Raw genomic sequence first — 25,278 nt, forward strand, 5'->3', positions numbered from 1 at the left:
TTTGATATAGACAGTGGGTAAATACAGCTGTGGCCTTAGACAGGTAGAAAACAATACAGCAGAATTGGATTTCTTGGGTTTCTGCCGATGTTTATGACTTGTGGGTGTTATTCACTGCAGTCAGTCAATCTGAAGCTGTTACTTGCTTGCACCCACAGTAAGGTGATGGGTGACTTCATCGCCTGTGGAGAATAGTTGGCTCATTCTCCTTGGAGGACATTACATCATAGGTCAAGGTATTGCAAATGTTCCAAAATCATCTCTTTGTTTTTCAGCAAAGTAGTCTTCTCTGAATAGGTTTTCTTCCATTTTAATTGATAGAGCCAGGTCCTTGACAAGTAATCCTTTCAGGTTCCCTGCCACAAAAGAAAATCTCTTTTAAGAAATACTGGGCATTACTATCCGCTTCCTCTACAGGTTCCAAATGAAAAGGAGCACCTCCTTTTCTGCCACCACGTTCCCACGTTCTAAATGGCAGCAACTTAGAATAACTCTTCTAGCCGTGGGGATTTTGGTATCCTGAGGTGCAGCATGCTCTCAGGCCAGGATGGCAGTAGATTCTTCTCTCTCTCAACCACTGATGGGCTTGACTTTGTTTATCCTGAATCCTAAAGCATTTCTCCTTGGTGTTGCCCGAGCCCCTGCTGTATGGTAGATAGCCCTTCTCAGCACAGCCTTGTACCTGTCGTCCATATTCTTTGTGCACGCTCACTGGTGACCATTTTTATTCTTGCCAATGAAATAGTAGTAACTTGCCTTTAAATTGGGCAAACAAATAGAGGTTTCCCAGAGGCAACTTCTTGGCATTTCAAATTACATGACTGTTGGTTTCATGATTGCTTTTCAGGAAGTCGATGAAATTTGCTGGGGAATAACAGAAGTACCCCCCAAATTTGATTTGTGGCTAAGTATACTATGGTATGTCGTGAATTTCTCTGAAGTTCAGAGAGATAATGTTAAATAATTTTGAACGTATTTCTGTGAAAATTTGGCAAATACCTAAAAATTATAGAGTAGCAGTTATAGGCAGCCTTTGTCTTTCACCTCCTCCCTTCCTCTCTTTTCTTGCCTTTCCCCCTTTTCCCCTTCCTCAGCTCCAGCACCCTGCGATCTTACTGGTCCCCGTCCCTGTCAGGCCACGGCAGTCAGTGCACCCTAAGCAACTGGTGTGTTTGTATTTTTACCTCTTATTATTATTTTTTCTTCAAAAGAAAATAGGGAATTTTTCCTATGAAAATTCTTTTTTTTTGCACATCTTTTTTTTTTTTTTTTTTTTTTTGCCAACCTGACTAAAATGAACAAATATTGCTTTTTAATAAGGACAGGCAACCTATCATAAATTTAAAAAGAGATCAGAAGAGGGTGATAGTTAACCCAAAAGAAGGAGTTACCCATGATCAGAGTTTCTGGCATGTTGCCGGCTAGTGTCATGCTGATTAGCAGCTTTTCTTCATTTCACTCTAGGTTGGTCCTGGTGGCAGGATGTGGTGGGTTACATTGGCTGAGGTCTCTGGTGCAGCGAATGCCCTCCTATAGAAGGAGGTGCTCTCTGGTGCTGACCCTGTGAGAAGGAATTAGGGTCCAGTAGCCTCTCCCATACCTGCGTGGGTGGCAGGGTCACCAGGTGTGTTCAGAAAGACCGAGGGCTCAGATAGCTCAAGTCTAAGGAACAGTGGGGCTGACTGGGTAGGTCAGCATGTTGTCTTGTGAGCAGCTTCTTAATTCCACTCAGAGGTTAACTCCTTTCCGGACCTACCTAGTGGGGGGACTGGAGACTTAAAGGGGTAGAAACTCCGGCTTTTGCAGAGGCTGGTGGATTGAGGCTGCAGAGAAGGGCTGGTTAGATGACTACCCTCCTACGCTTCTCAGATTAATTAGCAGGGGCCACCAGGCTTTATAGAGATCTCACCTTAACCTTTACATCAAACCCGTGGGGTAGATTTGTTTTGATTTTTAGAGGTAGGGAAACCAGGGCACAAAGAGGGGAGAAAATTGCCCCAAGCCAGGTGACTAGTAAGGGACAGAGGCAGAGTCTGGTCCCTGATCTTTCTGCTCCAGTGACCTATGGTTACTTTAGCCTTGTCTTACTGTAAGGATTGAAATGATCTGGTTGCGTATAGGATCGTTGCTTGAATTACAGGATCCCCCCTCTCTTGGGTTCTGAGACCCGGTGAGACATCTGGCTGTCAGCTGGTCATTGCCCATGTTTTGAAGAAGGAGCACTGGCCCTACATTAAGTCATGTAGCTGTGGTTTATAATTATCTGTGGGGAATAAATACTTGAATCTGGTTGCTGTACAGTCATCATCTAATACCTTTGGCTGAGATTTGGGGAGGAGGACATCCTCCCCCACAACAGAGCCGAGAGACTTGGAAATTTGATATCTGCTATGGCGCAGCCTCTGTCATCTTTTTATGAGTAACATGATATTCAGTAGCCTCCCTTTAGCTCCGGTAAAGCTTTTAAAGCTACTCACAGAGCCCACATAACTTGGCCACTGGACTATAACTGTCTATTCACATCCATTTTGGGGGATATAACTTTTGTCCTTGAATGATTGTTTCTCTTCAGCTTTTGATAGAAATTATGCCATCCTGCCTGCCTAGTATCTTCAAATCCTTAGACTCGTGACTCCTGTGGCTTGCTAGGGCATTTTTGGTATTTATATTGTGTATTTGGCATTTGCACGTGGCCTAATTCATGTCTTCCTTTGCTGTACTCTAACTACAGCTTTTGAAATTTGGAGGTTTTATTTTTCAGCCAGAATGTGGATTGTCCGAATAACTTTAAACACCCATAATGAAAAGTTGACTTTCCAAAATAAAAATAATGTGTCTGAATTTTGTAGTTGCTTTTCTCCTTTTAAGAAGATATTGTTTTGTTTTTCATTTATTTCATTGTTGTCTTTTGTCTTTCTTTTTAGGTTCATTGGTTTTTGTTCTGTAGTCAGGATTTTCTTACTTGATGCTATTATTGTAATTTATTATTTGCTGTTCAAAGTTTGATTGGCTGTTCTTAATACCGAAGGCAGGCAAAGGGCCTCGTGAGCTCTCTGTGTCAGATAGGAGATAGGGTAGGCTAGGAAAGACTAGAGTCCGACAGTCCTGGCCTTGCATCCTGATACTATTTCTTAAAGGCTTGGAGGTCTTCTACGAGTTATTTAAGCACACCAAGGCTTAGCAAGATGATCTGTAAACAGGGAATGATAACATCCACCCCCTGGATTGTTGTGAGGCTTCAAGGTACTACATGTAATAAAACCCAGTCACTGCTCACCCAAGAGAGTCATAGGCAGGCACCTGCTTGTATTTTCCCTCCCCGCTGGGAACCTAAATTAATATCCTCAGTTTAGCTTGACCCTGACTTCCTGGTTCATCAGTTATATAATCTCCTAACTAGCCAAGGGAGCTCATCTTTCTAGTCTGGGAGAAGCCCTCGCTGTGACCTGAAGTTGTGTTGTTTCTAGCAGTGATAGTGGTCGTACCTGGAGGACTCAGACTGGGCTCCTCTGGAATCTCCTTTGTAGGTGTCCGAGAATAGGGCCCTCAGATATTGCGCACCCGTTTGTTCTGCTCAGAATAATTCAGATTTGGCTGGGTCCTAACAGGCAGCTCACCTATCACAACAGGTGATAATAAACCAGCTTGATAAGTAATTAGATTTTTTCTTAGCAGAGTACTGCTGCTGCCCCTTTCCTTCTGAGCTTGGTAGCCTCTGTTTCATGTTTGGTGCTCACTCTGGGCAGCACCTATTTTCCACCTAAGAATTGAGCTGATAGAAACATTCCTATCTATGATCCTTCAAGACTCCCAATCTCAGACCTCGAAAGCCCCATGATTTTATGAAATGAAGCTACCGTTCTTTTCTGTTGAGCAAGCAAGCTCAAGTTCAGCCCTTCACCTGATTCCACAGTGAGCATCTGTAAAGAAGAAAAACGGGATTTAAGAACAGTCTCTGAGTGAAAGATCGGTCAGAGATGTAATTCTAATACAGTCCTTTCATTGCAAAACCCAAGAAAATGATCGCTCTGGGAGTGAACTTTATAAGATGATTAGTGTCCTTTCTGGTTAAAGGAGGAAAACCCCAGGAGCCTCAGCACCCCACAGGTTGGGGACTGAGTGTTAACCGGGGCTGCCTTCTTCAAAATTCTCTGCCTTATCTCTGCACTGGTTATTTCCTGCAGTGTCCTCTCCCTTTCCTTGTTCACCCCCTCCTGCAAAAGACATTTTTTTTTTTCTCATAGGTGAGCAAGTTATTGCCTTAACAGTGCTGGCTTAATGTATTGGCTGTCTCTCTCCTGCATGGGTGGTGACTATGTGCAGTCAGGGAAGAGAGCTTCTGTTGCAGGAAAGCACTGGGCATTTGCTTGCAAGTTGGCCCCAGGCACGGGCAGGAAGCCTCACCACCCCAAAGCCCGTGGAGGCAAAGGAGGGGCTTTGCGAGCCTCCCACGTTGTCTTCATTTCCTCTCCCACTCCCCCAGTACCAATTGGTTTCCCACAGGGTCTAACAAGGGTTGGCAAAGTACATGTTCTGTGGCTGCCCGCTGCCTGTTCTTGTTAATAAAGGTTTATTGGAACACAGCCACTCCCACTCATTTCCATGTTGCCTACAGCTGCATTCACCGCAATGCCTCATGTGAGGAGTTGAGAGGGAGACAAGATGGCCCAGAAAACCCAAACTATTTATGATCCGATTCCAATCTGATCTATATTCAGAACTAATCATTTGGGAAAATATTACATTTCTTAAAACACAGTTTCAAGCAGTGTGGTTAATCTCCATATTTTAAGAGGATGGTGCAGGTGGTTTTTAAACGTAACCCTCGTGAATCTTTTGTCATTGAACCAACCAGAAGTTTTTCCTTATGGTTCTTGGGAGCCTTAAAGCATGTTATTATAATTTCAGAAGGCCTTTTCATGTTTCATTGATCTCAAAATGTATTTGGGGTTGTAAGCTTTCTACAGTCTATTTTTCAAAGTAAAATTTTTATTTTAGGATAGTTTTAGATATACAGAAGTTACTAAGATAGTAATTTCTCTCTTATGCCCTGTATGCTCTTCACCGGGCTTCCCCTCCTGTTACTATCATATAGAACCACAGTTCACTGCTATTAGCTAACTACAGACTTTATTTGCATTTCACTGTTATTTCCACTAATGTTCTATTTCTGTGCTAGGATCCAATCCAGGATACCACATTGCATTTAGCGAATTATCTTTTTTTTCAATGGTGACATACATTTTATCTGCAATTTCCCCCCTCTGACATAGCTTATTTGCTGTCATAGTAAAGAAAATGATTAGTGAGTGATGAGGTAATCCTAGAAAGCAGAGGCAAGATCTGACTCAGAAATACATAATCATAGTAATAAGAGCTTCATTGACCAAATCTTACTATGCTCCAGCCATGGTTAAGTGCTTTCCGTCTATTACCGCATTTAAATCTTACAGTGACCCAGCCTATTAATGATTATTAGCTCCCTTTTAACTAAGGAAATGGAGATTGGGGAACTTAAATGCACCCCCTCCCTCTACCTTTCAGCTGTGGATGACTCAGGATGAGTCTTTTTTGATAAAGAACGAACGAGCTTAGGGAGGTTAGAAAACTGCAGACCTGTGCCTCTCTTGAAGAGCAGTGGAATTTCACACACTTGAGGGATCAGATCCAAAGTCTGACTTGTAATTCACATGACTGAAATCCTTCCATCACCCTTCCTTGCCTTTAGCATATGATCCTGCTCCCAAGTAGCTCTGCTCTCTCACCTCTTTCCATTCTTCTTGTATTCTGTCCCAGCTGCTCAGAAGGACTTGAGAGTATATGTTCCATCTTATCTTGTCAAAACAGGGTTTCTGCCTATATGGTCTTGATTAGGTCACTTTCACCTTTCTGAGCATCATTATTCTTTCATGTAATGTGGAATAAAGGGGTTGCTGGTAATATGAATTACTGTATATCACTCATGTCTAGCAAGGTGCCGGACTGTGTACTTGACCTAGCAGCTCGAGCCTGGTGTGGGGAGGTGACGGTGATATTGCTGGTCGCCACGTCAGCCCAGTGCAGTTACCACCTCCTCCAGAAAGCCTTCCCTGATGCCCACATGATGGTCTGATGCTCTCTTCTCTGTGTTGCTGAGGGGCCCTGGGCAAATCGCTACATGGCACTCATCAAACTGAATTATGTTACCAGTTTGTCCATCTCCGCTCACTTGACTGGGCACTTCTGGAGAGCAGGCACCCCCAGGTGCCCCCAGTGCTGAGTACGGGGCCTGCCATGTCATACTCAGGCCATAGATGATGATATGCCTGTGAGGTCCATTGCATGGGCTCCTACCGGGCAGCAGAGGCCAAACCACATAGCCTTGCCAGTGATGGCAATTCTCTTGTCACGGGCATCTGGCTCTCTCCGCAGCTGTTCCCGCTCGGTGGGCTGGTTTGGAACCAAACAACGTGCAGGCCGTGGAACTCTTCCTCTCTGGCACTTAAGGAATAGCTGTGGCATTTAGTTGAAGAGAGATTTTCCCATAATATACAGATCCACAATATTTCTTTCTGTCTTTATTAACATTCTGAAACACTTTTGCCCAGGACAGCTGTTCTAGACTTATGCTGTACGTTTCCCAGACTGGCATGAAAGATCATTTCACTAATGTGTTAGCTTCTGCTTGGAGACCTTGCAAATGAGGTTTTAAAATCTTTCATTCCAACACATACTTCTGAGTTGATTCTGACTGATATCAAATAACTGTAGTCAAGTAGTATTGATACTTCAGGGATTTAGTCACTTCAAGTCAGCAGTTATTCTTTTCTTGATGTATATTCACCCCACCCCACCCCTTTGGATTTGAATTGTACTCACTGCCCAAAGAGGCTGGAATTGGGTTTTGGGAGCCCCAGCACCACCCAGAGCCTGCCCTGTCTGTGCTCTGCGGGGGTGTTAGCTGCACCATTTGAGCTCTCTGGTGACCCGCGCAGCTGTTGTAGAAGTTTAACTGTTAAGGCCCTCATCCCCTCCCCCATTTCTGAAATGCTTGTGTTCTGCTGCTGCCAGAAAGTTTTTTAATATGCATGGAGCGTAGAGTCTGCTACTGGAGAAGATCGGATCACAGTTTGAATCAGAAGCAGCATATACTACTGATTTGTTACATTTTATAAAAATAAACTCGGTAAAGTGTACACATACACTGCCACTGTCATAATTTCATGATTTTTTTTTTTTATTTTGGCAGGGTGAAAGCTATAGGGTCTTTCCTTGAAATACGGGCCTGTTTTCCCAAAGTGGGGGTGTTGATTCTTTATAGAAGAGAATTTCCTCAACACTTACACAAACTCCTATTCTCTCCCCTGCTTATCCCTCTTTCCCAATCCCTTCACCCACTCCACCCCCAACATGAGAAACTTCTCCGTTGCCTTTAGGAAAAGCCAGGTTGAATTTCAGTGTAAGTATTTTTCGGGAGCGTGTTTCTGAGTTAGCAATATGAAATCTTTCGTGTATTTTTAGTGGAACACTCTTGTTTCCTCCCCGTTAGGGAAGGAAACATTTCTCCTCAAAGGAAAGTGGTGGTAATGTCTGCTCTACACTGAAGATGGGAAGATTCCTGCCCTAGGAGAAGACTCATTCAGTTCAGTGTGTTAAATTGAAAAGAGACTGAACAAATAGATACTGTTACTGTAGTTCTCTTTAATTTATTTCTGTTTTGGTAAATGTGGTTTCTGAGCTTTTCAGGAAGGGTTTATTTCTTTCTCCATTTTTGCAAACCACAGCTTGGCTTTCAAGGAGTATGTAGCACTTAGGTACTTTTTGTAATTGGTCAGTGGCTAATCATAAATAAAATTGGTGGTTTGTGCTCATGCCAGTCTTACTAATCAAAAACCCTTATTCAAAGGACCAGCAAGAAGGAGGAAACAGATTTTTAAAAATAACTTTTAAAATTGGGAAGTGTTAGGATAGGACACTCAAAACATTTCATTATGTTTCTAGCAGATAATGAGCTTTTCATTCTTATGTCATGGATCTTTTTTTTTTTTTTTAATTGATTTTAACTCAAAGATTTTCTCAACCAGAGGATTCATCTGAACCATAGAACACACAAAAAGAATGATCAGAGGGACTATTTTCTCAATTCTCCCAAGGATGGTCCTGTCAGAAATTGTGAATGTTCTAATATTTTACCCTGCTTGCAAGCTGCACGGTTAGCCACAGTTCCGTGATTGCCGCCGAAGACGTGAGACTCTTGGGCCAGAGCCAAAGGACTCATACTCACAGCAGTCGCAGTGGGCAGAGGGTCAGGGTTTTCTTGCGCCAGTTCCCACAGGGTGACACAAAATAGGCCAGATTACACCTGCACGTGGACTGTTACAGGGGAGAACCCAGAGGTTAGGAAACCAGGATCTTTGCTCTAGTGGGAGACACAATCTCTGTCTTCCAAGGCTGTTCCCTGTATAAACTTCCTTGAAAAAACAGTCCAGAACAAAGGCAGCCAGAGTCTCTGCTTGTTAGATGTGCAGAAACACCAGGCACCCATGGAGAATTGTCTTCCAAAGTGTCCGCAGCTAGGACCATTCTACATGTGTAGAAGAGATGTTCATTTATTCGATACAATGGAGTTGAGGAAAGCTGCTAGACCTTTGCCATGTGCTGCCATTTTTAATGTTTCTCCAAAATTATTTTACACCAAAGAAGTGAAAGAAGATATCAGAAATTACTATTTTCCCTTATTTTTTTGGTAAAATATGGGTATTACATTTTTAAAAACTTAAAAGTAGGATAATAGTTTATATAATGAAGATCATGTTTATGATTGCTTGCCTTCAAGGAAGTATGAACTGTTTGCTTTTGGGAGACAACTGTGAAGTATACGATCGTCTGACCACTACTGGCCAAGGTGCTAACTCATTTTATGACCTGGGTATATTTATTTAATCACTTCTGGCCTCATCCCCACTCCTTCCCAGCAGACAAGCCTGTGAAAAGTTTCTTCCTCCCACGCAGCTGTTCTCTTCTATTTCCCAAACCTTGTTTTGTCACATGGGTCTCCCTTTTTACAGGGCTTCCAATTCTCCATGTGATTTGTTACGCCTCATTGCTATAGAGACTGTTCCCAGACTTTCATTTTGCAACCTCTTATGAATATTCCAGCATGCAAAGTTTGCCCTCATGTAGGATTACTGAAATCAAAAGAAGCAGTACCGAGCAGAGGCTTTTGAGATACTGTTAGGAAGACCCAGGAACTCGAATACAGAAATTTAAGTCTAAATGGAATGGCTGAAAGGTTAGTGCTAGATTACATAGCACGTACATGTGATGAACAACAAGGAGGTCACACAAAGCAAATAAAAATGTCTAACGTTCAGAGCTTGAGCCTGGCAGAGGATTGCTGGTTGGAAGTTCCAGTTTGGGACAGGATTGCGAAAGCCAAGCCAAGGAATAGGCCCTTACCTTTGGTACCTGCTATTCCAACGACTTTTTTCCCCTTCCAAAACCAGTGGAATATTTCCCTTCACAAAAACACCAAAAACAAAAGCAAAACCTGCATTTTTTTGTTTTTAAAGGAAGATGTGAGGACTAAAGTATAATGGCTATAAAATTTCTGATCTTTATTTTTAAAGGGCCTTAGAAGCATAGCGCCACATTGTTACTTTATCTTCCTCCTGTAGCTGTCCTCCCTCCAAGCAGATAGATGGCTATTATTTAATCGCTTGATTCTTTATGAGTAGGAAAAGTTGATGGGGGTGTGGTAAAACATCTCATCTTCCAACACCACCACCACCCCCAAGCACCTTGAATGATTGCCGAGAGATAAAATGGCAGTTGTTAGACTAACTGTAGCCTTAAATTCTCAGTCAGATCTTCACTCATCTCTTCTTCACCTTTCCCTTCCTGATTAGTAAGACACCATTAACAGCTCATTCTCTGCTAGAGAATTGAGTGACCTTTGCTACTGGGGGTACAGATCACTTTAAGATTTATAGGTTTCTTGGCTTGGGATGAAATAGGTTTTATGATTCCCGAATGAATGGCTGGATAGGGGAATTGTAAATAAGTTGTCCAAAGAGTAATGTTTTTAAAATAGCCCTCTTTTTTTTAGTGACCAAAGGGTAGGAAACCTTTTCTGTATTAAATATCCACCAAATCAATAATGCAGTGCTTCACGTGCCCGATTTATAGAATCCACTTTTAGTTTTAGAACTTGTCAACTGGTTGCCGGGATGGTGGTTGAAGGCTTCCTGTGCCTAGCCCTGGGCCTGACTTGGAGAGGTCTGCAGACCCCCAGAATGTTCAAGGCAAGCGAAAGGGCTGAAACCATCAGAGAAGAACTCGTGCCAACCCACACCTGAGTACTGGATGGGGGTTCCGAGGAGATCCATGGGTTAGAGAGGCTGGAGGAGGAGCTTCGGGGAGGCAGCCCTGGAGCTGAGTGGAGGAAGGGAAAGGTTAGAGTAGGGGGTGGAGAGGGGAGAGCCTGTGAGGGGAACAGAAACACCGGACGTAGCAGGGACATGCCCAGGGGAGCAGAGCTGACAGCATCAGGGTGCGGGCAGGGGAGGGGGAGGAGGCAGATTCACGCAGGTAAACCAGGTCTCCGGTGCCCGGGTGTGGCAGAGGTGAGCTGGCTGTGAGGGCGGAGTGGGGCTGGCTAGGTGAAGCAATGAAAATGAAGTGGTGGTGGCGAGAAAGTAGAGAAAGGAGCAGCCTGGGAGTCCTTTTACAGGAAAATTAGAACGTGGTGTTCATTCTGCTGTAGTAGAATGATGAAAGAATCAAAGATAAAGCTCAGGAATATGGCAGGACAAGGAAGCTGCACATAGAAACTGGTTTTTGGGGAAGGAGGGTGACTTTGAGGTGAGGGGCATCTGGGTGTTGTAGATATTCAATATATGCTTGTCGAAAATGAAATGGGAAGCTTTCAGCACTGTGCTTTTAAAGTAAACTTCATATATCATCATCACACACCTCCAGTATTGAGACGATTTGAGAATAATTTAGTTCAGACCCCAGTTTATTGAACTCTCCTTCCATGTTTGGAGACCCTTCCTGGTGACTGCTCACTGACCTGCTTGTGTTAAATTTTTAAAATGTGCAAATAATAGGGAATTCTCAAGTTACCAAAGGTTTTTGCTGTTTATCGGTTTGTTCCTTAAACTTTAGTCTTTGGGGTTCTCTCTCTAGGGGAATCTTCGTTCTCAGTGGCAGTTTTTTTATGGGTCACCAGAAGTCTATGACCAAGGAAAGAGCTTTAAATGTTAAAAGGCTACACATTGTCTCAGAACTGTAGGTCATGGATTTGGCTGTAGAGTTTTGTGACTTTTCTTATAAGCAGAAAAAAAGGAACACGTCAAAAGTCCAAGCAAGTACTTTGAGCAATTGGATTCTGTTTTTCCAATTAAGTGAGCTGTTATGGTGCCAGTTTGACAAGATTAGGTATTCTCCACATACTCGGAGAAGAACAAAAAGGTATTTCCAGTTTTGGGGTGTGGTTCTTGGGGCTTCAGCTCTGGGAGGATGAGGAGAAGCCCTTTTGGCCATTTGGAGAGGTGAGGGAGCTGTCATGCTGGCCAGGGGGGATTGGGATGTCGTGGATTTGGTGTTCCGTGGCCTTCATTCTATCAATCTTCTCCTCACACTTCCTCCCTTAGCCCAAGCCACACCCGGTCATCTATGGTCCAGTGGCTTAATCTGCAGTCTCTGGCCACACCAAGCACCAACCCAGCTGCTACACCTCCTTCGCCAAAGTCGACAGCTTTCCCTCTTCCTCCTCCTGCCACCGTAGCAGACAAGCCCCCTGAAAGGTACGTGGTTTGGAGGACGATGTGGAGATGGGGCCGGCACACGGGGGCCTGATAAACCTGATCAAGTTCTTACGTTCTCTGCTAGAAAAGACTTGCGTAAGTTTTCTTGGCTTCCTGAGGTTTCTATCGGGGCTGTGCCTCCATTCAAGGGCAAGTATGTTCTTAGGAGAAATTTGCCTCACACGAGACCTGCTTGAACCTGCTCTTGTCTTGTGGTGCTGGCTGTGCACTTACGAAGCTACTCGTTTCTGAAGAACTTCTTATATATAAATACAAAGCACATGCTTTGTTTTAAAGCAAGGTACGGTGGACACTGGACACATTAATTAACCTGGCCAGTTAATGGCCGCTTCTTTAGAGGACAGAGATAGTGGCCTCTTGGCAGACCCTTCTGCCTGAGGTTCTCCTGACCATCAGTGACTCCCCCTGCTTCGGTGAGGTGGGATGTTTCCTTCCTGCTTAGGTTTGGATCTGGCTAAAAGTATGGTTTCCATCCTTCCCCATCGTGTCCTTTTCTCTCAAGGCCACATAGGACATTTTAACAAGTGGCGAGAAGCTGGGCCTCTCGGTGAGAGGTGAGAGAAGGTGTGCCTCTCTGTGCAGGTGGGGGGAGGTGTCTAAATAGGGAAGATCCAACTAAGAACAAGAAGCCCCTTCCAGGGTGGTGTGGGAAGCAGGTTGTCACCCCAGACAGATTTGTGTCCGTGGTCTGTTGCTGAGATTATTAGGATGTGGGCCCCTCTGCCCGCCGTTTGGCTTGCTTTCTGTCTCCAGACACTAGCGCTTTTCCTAATAAACTCAAGTGCTTAGGAAACCAACATGCTCTGTGGGTCTGAGAATGCCAAGTAATAAGAAAGGGCACCCCACCAGGCAGAGTGGAGAATTAGGTAAAGAGGTTCAATGAAAGCTGCTCAGAGAGGCTTCCCAAAGAAAGGTTTGAATTTGAAGCCCGTAATTTGCTCAAAAATCAAGTACTTTGGCTTTATCTGATGTGCATTTCCCTGCTAATTTCTTGTTTTGAAAGAGCTGTACCACTGGTGACATATAAATGAGATTTGGGAAATGGGGTGGTGGGTGTGCTGGGAGAATGGGGAGGTTTCTCTCTCCCAGTTCTTCACATTTTAATTTGTGTGTTTTCAAGCTCCCTTTCCAGCGTCACCAATCGGAAGGCTCGAGCGGTGTATCCATGTGAAGCAGAACACAGCTCTGAATTATCTTTTGAAATAGGAGCAATTTTTGAGGACGGTAAGTGTTTGTGGGAGCTTTGTGGTAGGGTGTATTCTGTCACCCCCATACACACACAGTACAGAGCAAGCGTCAGTGGTGACCGTGTCTGTAGGAGAACAAGTCAAACCCTTGGTGCTGGGGCCGGGAGAGGGCTGGTCGCTGTGGCTGCCAGGCCCCGAATGCCTGGGGACTGTGTCCCGACGGCTGGAATACCACTGCTGCCTTGATCTTCGTTTTTCACCAACCCTTTTAAAAATTGTGGGTCTTCATTCAAGACATGTTTCTCTGGATGTAAAGAAGCTTAGTGCCACTTAGAGTTAAGAAATATTCCTGATTTGCTTCCTTCATTTCCCTCTCCCACCATCCCCAACCAAGCCTCCTAAATGCTTCAGGTTTCCCAAGTCGGAGTTATCAGAGAAGAGTATTATGTGCGAAGAATTTTGATTTATGGTTCCCTTACCGTTCTTGTGCTTTATATGATTTTTGCTGATTTCAGCACTTTGCATATTGAAACGGGTACAAATTTTTATTTAATATTCACACTCAAGCCTCTCCGAGGTGTGCCTGGCTTAGTATTTCACAAATTTCTCATCTGGTTCAGTGTATGTCTTTTTTTCCCCCCATCTTGATTTCTTCCCTCCCCAGTCCTGCCCATTATAAAATTCATTGGTTGCTGTGGAAACAGTAATGTCGTGTGTGGGGAAAGAGTTCTGGGGAAGCAGCGAGAACCTTGGAGGCTCGGAAGGGAATGGTTGATTAGCCAGAATGTTTGGCGGATATGGAATATATCAACACAGTGCATAGCAGTGTGTTGTCAGTAATGTGGCATTTGCTGATTATTGTTTTTTTTAGAAAGCAAGCTGCCTAATTTAGAACAGACATCTATGTATTTGTAACGTGTACCCTTGAGAGCCAGAAACTCCTGATAGTGTCAGAAAACAACAAACAAACAGCAACAAAATAACACAACAGAATTACACTTTGTGGAGAAATTTTGTTCTTGGAGTGGAAGCAAGATCATTCCTCTATTGCTAGCACATACAGAATTTGGCCAGGGCAGCTGCCCTGCCCCAGGCCTGCCATGTATTGGCACCAGATGGCAGCAGGGAAAGCTGAGATGGTGGCATTGAAATGCACTCATTTGAGAAATGATGATGAATTTTAATCATCCTTGTGATACTTTGTGCGATTAGATTTGTTTAGACGTCTCTCAAATCCCGTACATTGTATTGTTTGTGAGATCTTTACCTTGGTAGAAGGTATATCTATTAGGCTGCCTTTTACTGCCAAGTAATAAAAACTCTACACAACTGGCTAAATCAATCATGAAAATCGATCTCATACAATAAAATGTCTGGATGTAGGGAGCTTCAGGGTTGGTTAATTCACTTTTTCAAAGGTGTTATCAAGGACCAAAGTATTTCTTTTTCTCATCGAGGACGTGGGCCTCTGGCTGGATTCCCTGTTGGGTGCAAGATGGCTGCCACGGTTCCGGGCATCGTGGCCATGCTCAACTCTAGCAGAAGGGGTTGCCTCATCATTGTGTCCCCTTTTTTAATAATGATAAAACCTTTCCAGACGCTTCTTGTTTACCTGCTCTCACATCTCAGTAGCTGCTTCTGGGTCAAATGCTCAACCACAATGGGCACAGGGACACTTTTCTGGACACACGGTGGTGTGAACAGGGTTGGCACCTAAACCAAATCCTGCCCCTCCAGCATGGATAAAAGGGGAATGGCTGTTAGTCATCTTGACACAGAAGACTTAAGTTCTCAAACGCTGAGGTCCCTAAATGACTTGTAGGAGTCTTCCTTCATACGTATACACGCACACACACATCCGTATCTCAGTGTTTCTGACACAGGAGAATGGTTGAGAGCACCGTAGCTATAGATGATAAAAACCCTTTATTTTGACTGAGTTCAGATCTTTCACTCTCTGTGTGACCTTTTCACCTTCACACTTTCTGTGTGACCCTGGGCACATCCTTATGAACCCTATGCATCAATTTCTTCATCCTAATCTTTTTAATTATTATTTTTTATTAGAGAAGTTGTAATTTTCTGAGAAATCTTGCAGAAAATTCAGAGTTCCCATATACATCCCCCTCCCCCCACAATTTCCCTATTAACACTTTGCATTAGGTGGTACTTTGTGACAATCGATGAAGCAATACTGTAATTATACTATTAACTGTAATCCACAGTTTGCCTTAGGGTTCACTGTTTGTGTTGTACAGTTCTCTGGGTCTTCATCCTGATCTTCTGGGATGTCCACGAGATTGCTGTAGTATCAGGGAAGTATTCTGGGCTCCTGGAGGACAGGGCATGAAGTGCTGTAGACATTTGCTGAGGTCGTTCCTGGCAGTGGTGTCATCCTGGGTGTGTTGTATACGCCATAGATATGGTTACGTTTTGAGCCAAGTCACGTCTCCAGGGATCTGAGGCCATGTGACGCTGGCTTCCAGCTTCCAGCTCTGTCTGGGCTGTTGCTGGCTGGGACGCCCAGGGTGTCTCAGCGGATTCCCCCGTCCTGCCCACGGTGCCAGCTGCTGCACGAATGTCTCGCTGATGTGTTGATACCTTCTCCCTGCACAAGTGTTGAAGCGTCTCATGTTATGTGAGCTACTTGACTTGCAGGTACCTCCCCTATTCTTTTGTAATGGTGCAGCTAAGTGTAGTGGAATGCATTCAGAGCAACACCATTAGATTTGCTGTTTTTAGGGACCATTCTTAAAGAGGACAGTAATTTGCAGACGTGGAAGCAGGGTTTATTCTTTTCTGTGTGTATTTGCACCTTTGTCTTTTGTGCCTAATTGATCTCTTTGCGGATAACTTATAAAGAGTTCAAAGCTTGTGCTTGGCTCAGAACATGTCCAGTAAAGCCTTTCCTTGAACAGCGGTGGGTCTTCCTGCTAATGATAGACATGGAGCCGGTCAGACCAGTGGACATGAGCAGTGCTCCAGGAGGCCACTGTTTACAACTCAGCTTGCAGGAGATGCTGCTACGTGGATCCCCAGCCTTGGCTCCCCTTTCTCGTGGGACCTCCTGTTTCCCCTTTAGAGTGTCTGGTGCTCTGGTGTGAGCCAGCCCTGCTGAGTGGGTAGAGGGTCGGCAGCAACCCTAGCTGTGCTCAGGGCAAGCAAAGTCTGTTCTAGAAAATGAGGGCCTCTACTTCTGCAGACCACAGAGCCTGGCTCAGTCCTCCCCCAGTCCTGGGACCTCCTGAGACAGTGAGCCACAGGGAACATTCCGTTCATCAGGCGACTTTTGATTGTCCCCTTCTGGGTACAGCAAGTACCCGACATGAAACTGGGGAGCATGAAGCATACAGCATCAATTATCATCTATTCTTCACTTCCCCAGTTCAGCCATAAAAGTCTAAATCACTTTGGTTTATCAGGAGTTGGTTATTTAATGCTACGTTTATTGGCTCGAGTGTTCATTAAATTTGTATATGGAACAGTAACATTGTTATATTCCATGCAGTGTTCAAGTAAAAAAGTTATTTAAGTAATGGTAAAACTAAGACACCTTGTTTTCCTCACCTCCAATGAGTATTTATTATGCCTGGTGTACAGGCCCAGAAAGATACAGAAGAGGACTGGGGTTCCTGGGGGGTATCAAAGGGAAAAGCCGGGGTGGGGAGGTGGCCTGGGTGAAAGGGCCTGGCGAGGGGTTGGGAATCCCGACACACGGACACCAGTGCTCAGTATTTGCAGGTGGAAGGAACGATAGATCATGGGTTCTTTCCTGTTGCTTTTGAAGCAATAAATTTACCTCTGCACCTTGGACAGGGCATCATATTTGACGCTTAACTATAAATCGTCTCATTTTAATCTTTGCTACGGCTTCTACTGGGTCGTTGCTTGGTCTTTTAGAAGTGAAGACAGCTGAGGCTGTGAGCAAGTCACCCCTCCAGGGTTGCCAGGCAGCCGGGGTCTCGCCACAGTCTCGGGGACTCCTAAACCCACTCATTGCTTTATACCCACTGCCTCTTGGATTCAAAATCTCCCCCAGTGTGAGGTGTTCTCTTACTCTTGAAACTGCTGTTGGAGGGTGTCCTAGTTTGCTAATGCTGCAGAATGCAAAACACCAGAGATGGATAGGCTTTTATAAAACGGGGGTTTATTTCACTACACAGTTACAGTCTTAAGGCCACAAAGCGTCCAAGGTAACACCTCAGCAATCGGGTACCTTCACCAGAGGATGGCCAATGGCATCCGGAAAACCATTGTTAGCTGGGAAGGCAGCTGGTGTCTGCTCCAAAGCTCTGGCCTCAAAACGGCTTTCTCCCAGGACATTCCTCTCTAGCAAGCTTGCTCCTCTTCAAAACATCACTCCCAGCCGCACTCACTGAGTTTTCTCTCTCTGAGTCAGCTCATTTATATGGCTCCACTGATTAAGGCCCACCCTGAATGGGTGTGGCCACGCCTCCATGGGAACAGCTCATCAAAACGATCATTACCCACAGCTGAGTGGGGCACATTCCAAGCAAATCTAACCATCAAGAAAACGTCTGCCCCACAAAACTACAAAGACAATGGCATTTGGGGGACACAATACATTCAAACCGGCACAGAGGGAGTGGTTTGATAAACTGAAATATAGAGAGAACCTGGGATAGTTTGCTCCCAAAAGAGGCTGGGGCTGCGGGGCGGGAGGGAGAGCATCTCGGTCTCCCTGGGCCTGGGATTGGCAGCTGTGGGCTCCAGACTCTTCCTCTTACCCCACCTCACTGCCAGCCCCTGGCCACCTCTAGGCCCTTGGATGCTGCAGGAGCCCCCTTAGTCCCTGCCTGGAGTGAGTGACATTTCTGCCCCGCTGCAGGGAGATGGGGGCCAAGGCAGGGGAGGTGGGGGCCAGTGGGGCCTGGGTGAGCCTCTCGGGGTGGGGAGGGTGCCAGGATTCCTGGCCCAGCCATGGATTCCCATATCCAAGCCTCCTTTCACCCCTCCTCGGTGAGAAATCACTTTTCCTTCTCTTCTGTTTAGCCTATATTAATGCCTACTCTGCATTTGTGAGTGTGTGTGTATCTAGAAGAAACAGGGAGCACATGTGAGGTGTTTTCATACAAGCGATTTTATTGACTTCTCCCAGCAGGCCTGCCGGCTAAATGCAGGCAACCCCATTTTGCAGGTAAGGAAAGCTCCGCTGAAGCTCTGAGGGTTTAAGTAATCTCCCAAGTGCACCCAGTGGAGCTAGGAGTCCCCTCCCTCCAGGCCCTCAAACCTACTTGCACCACCCGAGGGCACCTTTCACTTGGATCCCAGCCCTGGCCGCTGACGGGGGCTGCACACTGGTGGCACAGCCAGCGTGGGCCGTTGGATTGAGAAGCCTCTGAAAATCCTTCCCTGAGGAAAAATGTCAGGGTAAAGGTCAGTGAGGGCTAGAAGAGTGTATGTAACCTGCTGCCTTATTATCTCCAGAGCACATTTCTGATTCATTCATGCAACAGATAATTACGTGGCAGGCACTGCACTAGGTGTGGAGAATTACGGGGATCCTGCTCCCATGTTACAGCCTAGACTGGAAGGAGAAGTCTTAGTGTCTCTCTCTCTCTCTCTCTCACACACACACACACACAAAGTGCCTTGACGGTAACATGCAGGGAGTATAACAGGGAGCCTGGCCTGGGGAGAGCCTGGCGGGTGGTGGTGCTTGGGCTGGCGCCTGCAGGGTGACAGGCCCTTCACAAGCCTGCAGCGGGTCCTTTATGAGCACTCAGGGCAGACGGGCCAGTTCTAGAGGCCCCGAAACTGGAGTTTGTTGACTTTAAGGAAACAACAGAAGGTCAAAATCATACAGACACTCAGATGTATACTTATTTTATCCAGGGGAGTGAAGAACAAATGGTCATCTTGTTGAAAAGGGCCTTGTCAGTGTCTTCCACGCTGTGGGTTGCTACACATTAGGGGGCCCTGCACTCCATTTGCTGAGTTGTAATTAGCATTCAAAAAATAATAAATAAGAAAGAGTGCATTGTGTGTAATGAGCATAAGTACTGTTTCATGACACTTTTGTTATGTATATGTGTGTGTTTTTTGAAGGAAAGTATTTCTTATGAGTTGTGATCCGATGTCTGAAGACACTGCTCTGAGCTGCTCTCAGGGCCGGCTCCTGAGTTGTTGTCGGGCCGAGGCCACACACACCGTCCCCTTTACGTACCCGGCGGCCCCTCCTCTCCCTGCTGGGGTCCAGGCCTGAGCTGTGGTCTGGTGGAGGCTCCCTTACTCGGCCCCCAAACCCTAGTGGCGAGCACATGGAGCTGGGCCCTTTGCTGCCCAGCCCGCGGTCATGCTCGTATGTGTCCATCCTAGAGGTTTATGGAACCTCCAGTGGGCCAGGCCCTGCCCTGGGTGGGGACAACCGACTGGCATGGGCGTCAGACAGGTGCCCAGACAGTGCCCGCGAGGCCTGATATGTACTGCAGAGAGGCAAGGAAGACTCCCTGGAGGAGGCGGCATTCAGCTAGTCTCCAAAGCTGAAGAATGCCTGGTGCAGAAGTGGGGATTTCTCGGATGGCTGCCTGCGTATGATGGTGGAGTGGCGGGGGGAGTGTGGGGGCTGCTGTGGAGGCGGTCAGGGCAGGTGCCCAGGCCAACGAGAAAGCGTGTAATGGACTACAGGTATATAGGTTCCTATAGGCAATGATGTGTATTCTAGCAAGTTCACTGGGCTCCCTTGTTCAGGGTGGATTGGAGGCTGCTATGGGAAGATAGATAAGGGCTGTGGTGGCCATGCAGAAGGTCTTATACATCACCCTTCTGCTGACCTTGAGACTGGACATCCCAGAAGTGGGCCCCACTCTCCACCCAGCCATCCCCAGTTGGTGCAATGACACACAGGAGACAAGTGCCTGGAGGCATTTTGGTAAACATGACTTCTCTACTTTTTCAGTGCAAACCTCGAGGGAACCTGGCTGGCTGGAAGGGACGCTGGATGGCAAGAGAGGGCTGATTCCACAGAATTACGTCAAGCTGCTGTAGCTGCACTGCCTGGGACCCAAGGACCTGCTTCGGGGCAGCGGGCTGCCTTCCTCCTCACGTGGATGGAGCCCACGCCCCCCCTTGCCACACAGGAATTACAGATCATGGATTGACACTTGAGGGGTGGGGGGCAGGGGTGAGCCAACATACAGGGAACAGAGCTCTGTAGATTTTTGGAGTGGGAGAAGAATATCAGGATTAACAGAATAGACACTTCATTTGTTAAGCATCGAGCCTCCTGATTTTTAATTACCCAGCTTCTAGAAGGAGAGGGAGGGCCTTCTGCTGACCCAGACTCCCCTCTGGCCTTCCCAGCACCGGACGCGTTCCTCCCACGCTCCTCCACTGAGACGCCCCAGGAGCCTCCTCTGCACGGGGTGTGTCGCTGCCAGCTGCACCCCTGCCTCTGTCCTGTGCAGGGACTCCGCTGGCAGGCAGGGGGATCGGTCTGAACCCAGAACAAAGGAGAGATGCTCTTCAAGCCCACGTCAGGACAGCCACCCTCCTCAGCTGCCTCTGGACCCGACCCCACACCCACTCCCCTGGACAGAGCACACTGGCATATTTATAACAGGCTTCTCGTTGGTGCTTCTCACCCGTGTGCTGTTTTCCAAACACCACCCTTGTGCCCCAAGGTCTCTGTAAATGAAATAAAATGTAATTTACTGTTTTATTTGTCTGTCACAATGTGGGGAGAGAAGGTGGAATTCTTCACCACTGTAATGCTTTATGATCTGGCAGCCTGTCAACAGAAATCGTTTTCCTCTGACGTTGGCACATACGGGTAGGATTCGTGAAGGGGGAGGCTTGCTTATTGTCAGGGGTGCGTTCCTGGGCCTGGGTGGCCCCTGTGATATGTGAAAACCCTGGTGGGTTCTGCCTGCCCACGTGGAGTGTATACCTCAGCGGGGCAGTGGGGGCAGCTGTCCAGACCGGCTTCACGGTAGGACTCTGTCCCCACACCACCCGGCACTCCCTTTGCTTTCCAGGGTGGAGGGGCGTCTTGGACCCTGCAGGGGCCTCACCTCGCTCCCAGGACTCAGGCTGCAGCGGCTCCCTCCTGCCCGCCCAGGTGGGCAGCCCTACTCTGAGACTTCTCCTTCTCAGGCTCAGACCCGTAGGCATGTGGAAAACCGACTTTGGAGAAGTGGGGATCTCTCCTTCTTCCTCTGCTCTATGGTCCTTGGAGTGTGGAGCTCATTTCTCGTGGCCTCGGGATTCAGAGCCCAGCCCCCTGCCAGAGGCCGCACAGAGCTCGACCTGTCTCCCTTCTTCACAGGCTGGCGAAATGGGTGGCATCAGACTTTTCTCTTAAGAATTTGTCAAAAGAAGGAAGTTTCTGTTGCCTCTTCCCAGATGAGTGGATTCAGAAAGCTTGTGCATTATCGGTTTGAAGTCACCTCTGAGTTTGGGGTCACGTGTGGGGGAATGTGCCTACTGAAAAATGTCTGTATTGTTAACGATTTCAATGCGATACTGAACTTTGGGTCCAGTGGAGAGCCCTGAGTCTGCTGAGGAGCCCACGGCCACCCCATGACAGCTAGCCCCAAGACCGAGGGCTGGGCCAGTCCTGCGAGGTCAGCCAGCTTGGCCCCGGGCGTGGGGCTGGCGTAACCTTTGGAGCGCCATTTCCTGCCTGTGACCACTGCTTTGGGATGTGGAAGGGAAACATGTCTCTGGAGAAGAGGTTACTGGTGGGACCCACTTTAAGAACTGCAGGAAAAACACAGACCTGGAGGGCAGTTATAGTGGGCTCAGGTGAGCACTGGGAATGCTTTCCTGGAGGTATTCCTAATGAGTGGGCCACAGTGTGTGTTCAAAAGGAGACCCCCTCGCACTAGGACTTGATTTATTTGCTCGAATGAGGGACGTTTCCCTTGTGCACAGGGAGGGGCACCCAGACTGCTGATGCCACCCAGAGTGCTGATGCCACGACGATTAAGGACATCGCCACAAGCCTGGCAACTCGTGTGACCCTGGGCAGGTTAAATAGCTTCTGTGACTGTTCCTGACTCATGGAAAGGAAATGGTGCCCACTATTTTAGGGTAAAATGACCTAATACATAGTATATGGTCAGTTCTTGTGACTGCTGTGATTGTGGCTGGCATCTGTTGTCATCTGGCTCTTCTGTTTCCCAGCGAATGGCAGTGTGACAGCAGCGAAGCCCTAGGATGGTGCTGGCTGCAGGGGCTCGCACCGCCCCGAGAGCTGCAGCCACTTCCCATGGTCATCTGGAACGGGGGTGGGGTGGGGGGGTGCCAGTCATTCCGGCTGCCCCAGGCCTCAGGGCAGGGAGCTTCCCCCTGGGCCTGGCCCAAGCGATACTTGGTAATGGGATTGGGAGGTGTTTTCTTGCATTGGGCGGCTCATGTTTATTTCACAGAAAATTAGCAGGGAGTGTTTTGTGCCACATTTTGCTGGCTGGTGTGACTGATCCCTGAGCACCTGCTGAAGGCCTGAGCATGGCGGTCCCACCCTGCTCAGCTTCTGCCTGAGCTGCAGCCTGACTGCATTCAGAGGCACGATGGTTGCTTTGGACAAAGGAGGCCACTCAGAGTTTCTTGTTTACAGTGGAGCTGTGGGGTTCACATCGGGTTGTTATCTGCCCCCCTGAGCATGCCTCTGAGACCCTTGCCCTGGAAAGAGAAACCAGGTGAGATCAGAGCTGTGGGCCCTTTCTGCAGCTCAGGTATGGGTTGGGAAAGTAATGGGTTGTCTATGTCAGTGATGGATATTTATCTCATTCTTTCCTTACAGTCACTTATGAGGCAGGAGAAATTGTCCCCATTTTATAGATGAGCAGGCTCTCAGGAATAAAAAATTTTGCTCAGGTTCCCTAAGCTAGTCTGAAGCTTTTTCCACTGGACCATCTTGCCTCTGAGGCTAGTAGAAGATAATGACTAAAAGTATGGGTTTTGAGTTGAAAACAATCTGTTTTGAAATTCTATTTTCACTGGTTTTTTCCATGGTGACCTTGGACTGGTTACTTGGCCTCTTTATGCTAGAGTTTCATTCTCTGGTGAAACGGCAATAGTGGTACCAACCTCATGTTAGTTGTTAGAATGATTAAGTGATAATGAACTTAAAGTGCTTAGCACAGTGAGAAGCTGGGAGAAGGCAGGGTGAGCAGGCCTGGTGGGGTTAGTCTCCATCCCCATCTCACCTCTTAGCCACCCCCTGCTTCCCTCCAGCTCCTCTTCTCCCAAGGTCATTCCTACCTCTTGCACTTTACCCTACATTCTCCTGCCTTCCCCCATCTTCCGCAAGGGCACTCTCTGCTCCTTGAATCTGGGACTTGTCTTTGTTCCTCCTTCCTCTCCCTTTGCACCTTACAAGTTCTCCCCTCAAGTCTCTCAAAGCCAGACACCATCCCGGTTACCCTTCCACAATCAGATGTTTCCCATGACTCCTTGAATCTTCCTGAATTATGCAACTTTCTTTCCTCCCTCTTATCTGAGGATGTTATTCCAGGAGTGCACCCTCAAACAGCTTTCCTGCTTCTAGCTCCTGCAAACATCTCAGATGCTTGTCAGCATTCTTTTTCCTTGGCTGGCCTGGACAGCAATTTATTGCTACTCCGTTTGGGTAACCTGGCTCATTCTCCTAATGCTTTCATGTCTGTGTAAAAAGTATCTCAGCCAACGTGTTAGAAAATACACTGGAGAACACTTTCCTTTCAGAGTGTTGGAAAGTGGACTTCTGCTTTTTGCCCAAGGAGAGACCTGTGCTTTGCACTTGGGCAGTGAATACGTTGTATTCATTTAGGCAGCTCAGTGGCGTGTGTTGGCATCTGTATTTCTCCTTCTTTGGAGGGTTTAGCAGAGCAGGGTAACCTGGAGGGTTGGGGTGGGGGTAGGGGAATGGTCAGGCCTGCTTAAGCCAGTTTTCACAGGAGCCATGATCCTCTCTGACCTAGGGCATGAAAATCCAGAGAGATGGGATTTTCAGAACCACAGAAAACTTGGAAGCCACTGTCTTGAAAAACACAAATTCTGCTGAAAAAGAAAGAAAGAAAATCTGAGTATCTGCTAGTGATAGATTAAATGTTCCCAATCTTTCATCCCTCCCAGATCCGTGCTGTTTTGTCAAGCTCCACCCCGCAACTATGGGCTTGTCCAATGGGACAGGAACAACAAAGCTGATGCTGTCAGAGGCTTGAAAGAGTGTGTACGCCTTTCCGCTGTCTTTCTTAGGCCCCTGCCTCTGCCGTGGGGGAAAAAAAGAACAGCCCAGGCTGGCCGGCTGGAGGAAGAGAGGCCGTGTGGAGCAGAGTGTTCCAAGACTGCACAGCGGCTGGCTGACTGCAGATGTGTGAAGAAACCCAGCTCAACTGGGACTGGCCAGGCCAGCAGAACGCCCCACCTGACTCCAACTCATAGACTTGTGAGGAATAAAAAATGGTGATTGACTTAAGCCATTAGGTTTTGGGAGGGTTTGTTATGCAGCAGTAGCTGACTGCTGGTTACTTGGCTTTGGGCACAGTCTGACTGGTCCATGTCGCAAGTTGAGGTCATGTTTTAATCTTCTTTTCCAAAGTTTGTGAGAAGCTACTGTTTTATTTCCAAGAAAATTGCTGCACTAGCAATTGGATGACTTGTAATTAAAGTGCCAGAATTCCTTGTAATCATTTTAATCTGTGCACACTTGTACCATTTATCAAAAAGCATGTTATAGCTGACTTTAACATAAAAGAACAGTGTTTTCTATTTGTTTGAGGAGCATTCAACATACAGGAGCAAACAAACCCTTAATTGTATATGCATCATTATGCATAAATTTTACTGCTCATTGCATAAAGTGGCTGGCTGTCTCAGTGGCTGAGACTTAGTTCTGAGCTAATGATTTCTAAATGTGCAGCTGAATTCCTTGGGCCTGAGAGAAGTTTTATAAATTCTTAGAAAGAAAGGCACACTAATACCCTTCACTGAAGAATGTGCACCCACTTGAACCAATGGTGTGTACTGGGAGGTGCTCCCTACTAGCCAAGGTGGCTTTTCTTTAAAGTTAGGAACCTTCTGTAAAAAGCCCTGCTGCCTATTAAGTCAAATTTTTTAGACTTTTAAGTCCAAACCTCTCTTTTGTTTATAGTGACTGTTTTATAAATTTATGCACATAATTCTAATTTTTTAAATTAAATTTTTTTTCTGTGCTTTGTTTAATGGCTACGGTATGTTCCAGTATTAGATCTATTATGTTAAAGCAAAGTAGAATTTGTTTAACTATTGTCTTACTGAAAGCAAATAATTTGGACAACCACCAGTTAAATGGCACA

General features: G+C 46.5%; 1 protein-coding gene across 1 annotated transcript in view; it reads left to right on the plus strand.

The window, feature by feature from the left end:
- Positions 1-20,675, plus strand: part of ARHGAP10 (Rho GTPase activating protein 10) — a 317,107-nt gene extending 296,432 nt beyond the window's left edge. Inside the window, exons 21-23 of the mRNA XM_037830782.1 lie at positions 11,637-11,789; positions 12,931-13,034; positions 19,917-20,675. Coding sequence (XP_037686710.1) covers positions 11,637-11,789; positions 12,931-13,034; positions 19,917-20,005 — 346 coding nt within the window. The 3' untranslated portion in view covers positions 20,006-20,675. The remainder of the gene's footprint in view (positions 1-11,636; positions 11,790-12,930; positions 13,035-19,916) is intronic.
- The last annotated feature ends 4,603 nt before the right edge of the window (positions 20,676-25,278 follow it).

Source organism: Choloepus didactylus, chromosome 3, assembly GCF_015220235.1.
Source record: "Choloepus didactylus isolate mChoDid1 chromosome 3, mChoDid1.pri, whole genome shotgun sequence".
NCBI classification, from domain to species: domain Eukaryota; kingdom Metazoa; phylum Chordata; class Mammalia; order Pilosa; family Megalonychidae; genus Choloepus; species Choloepus didactylus.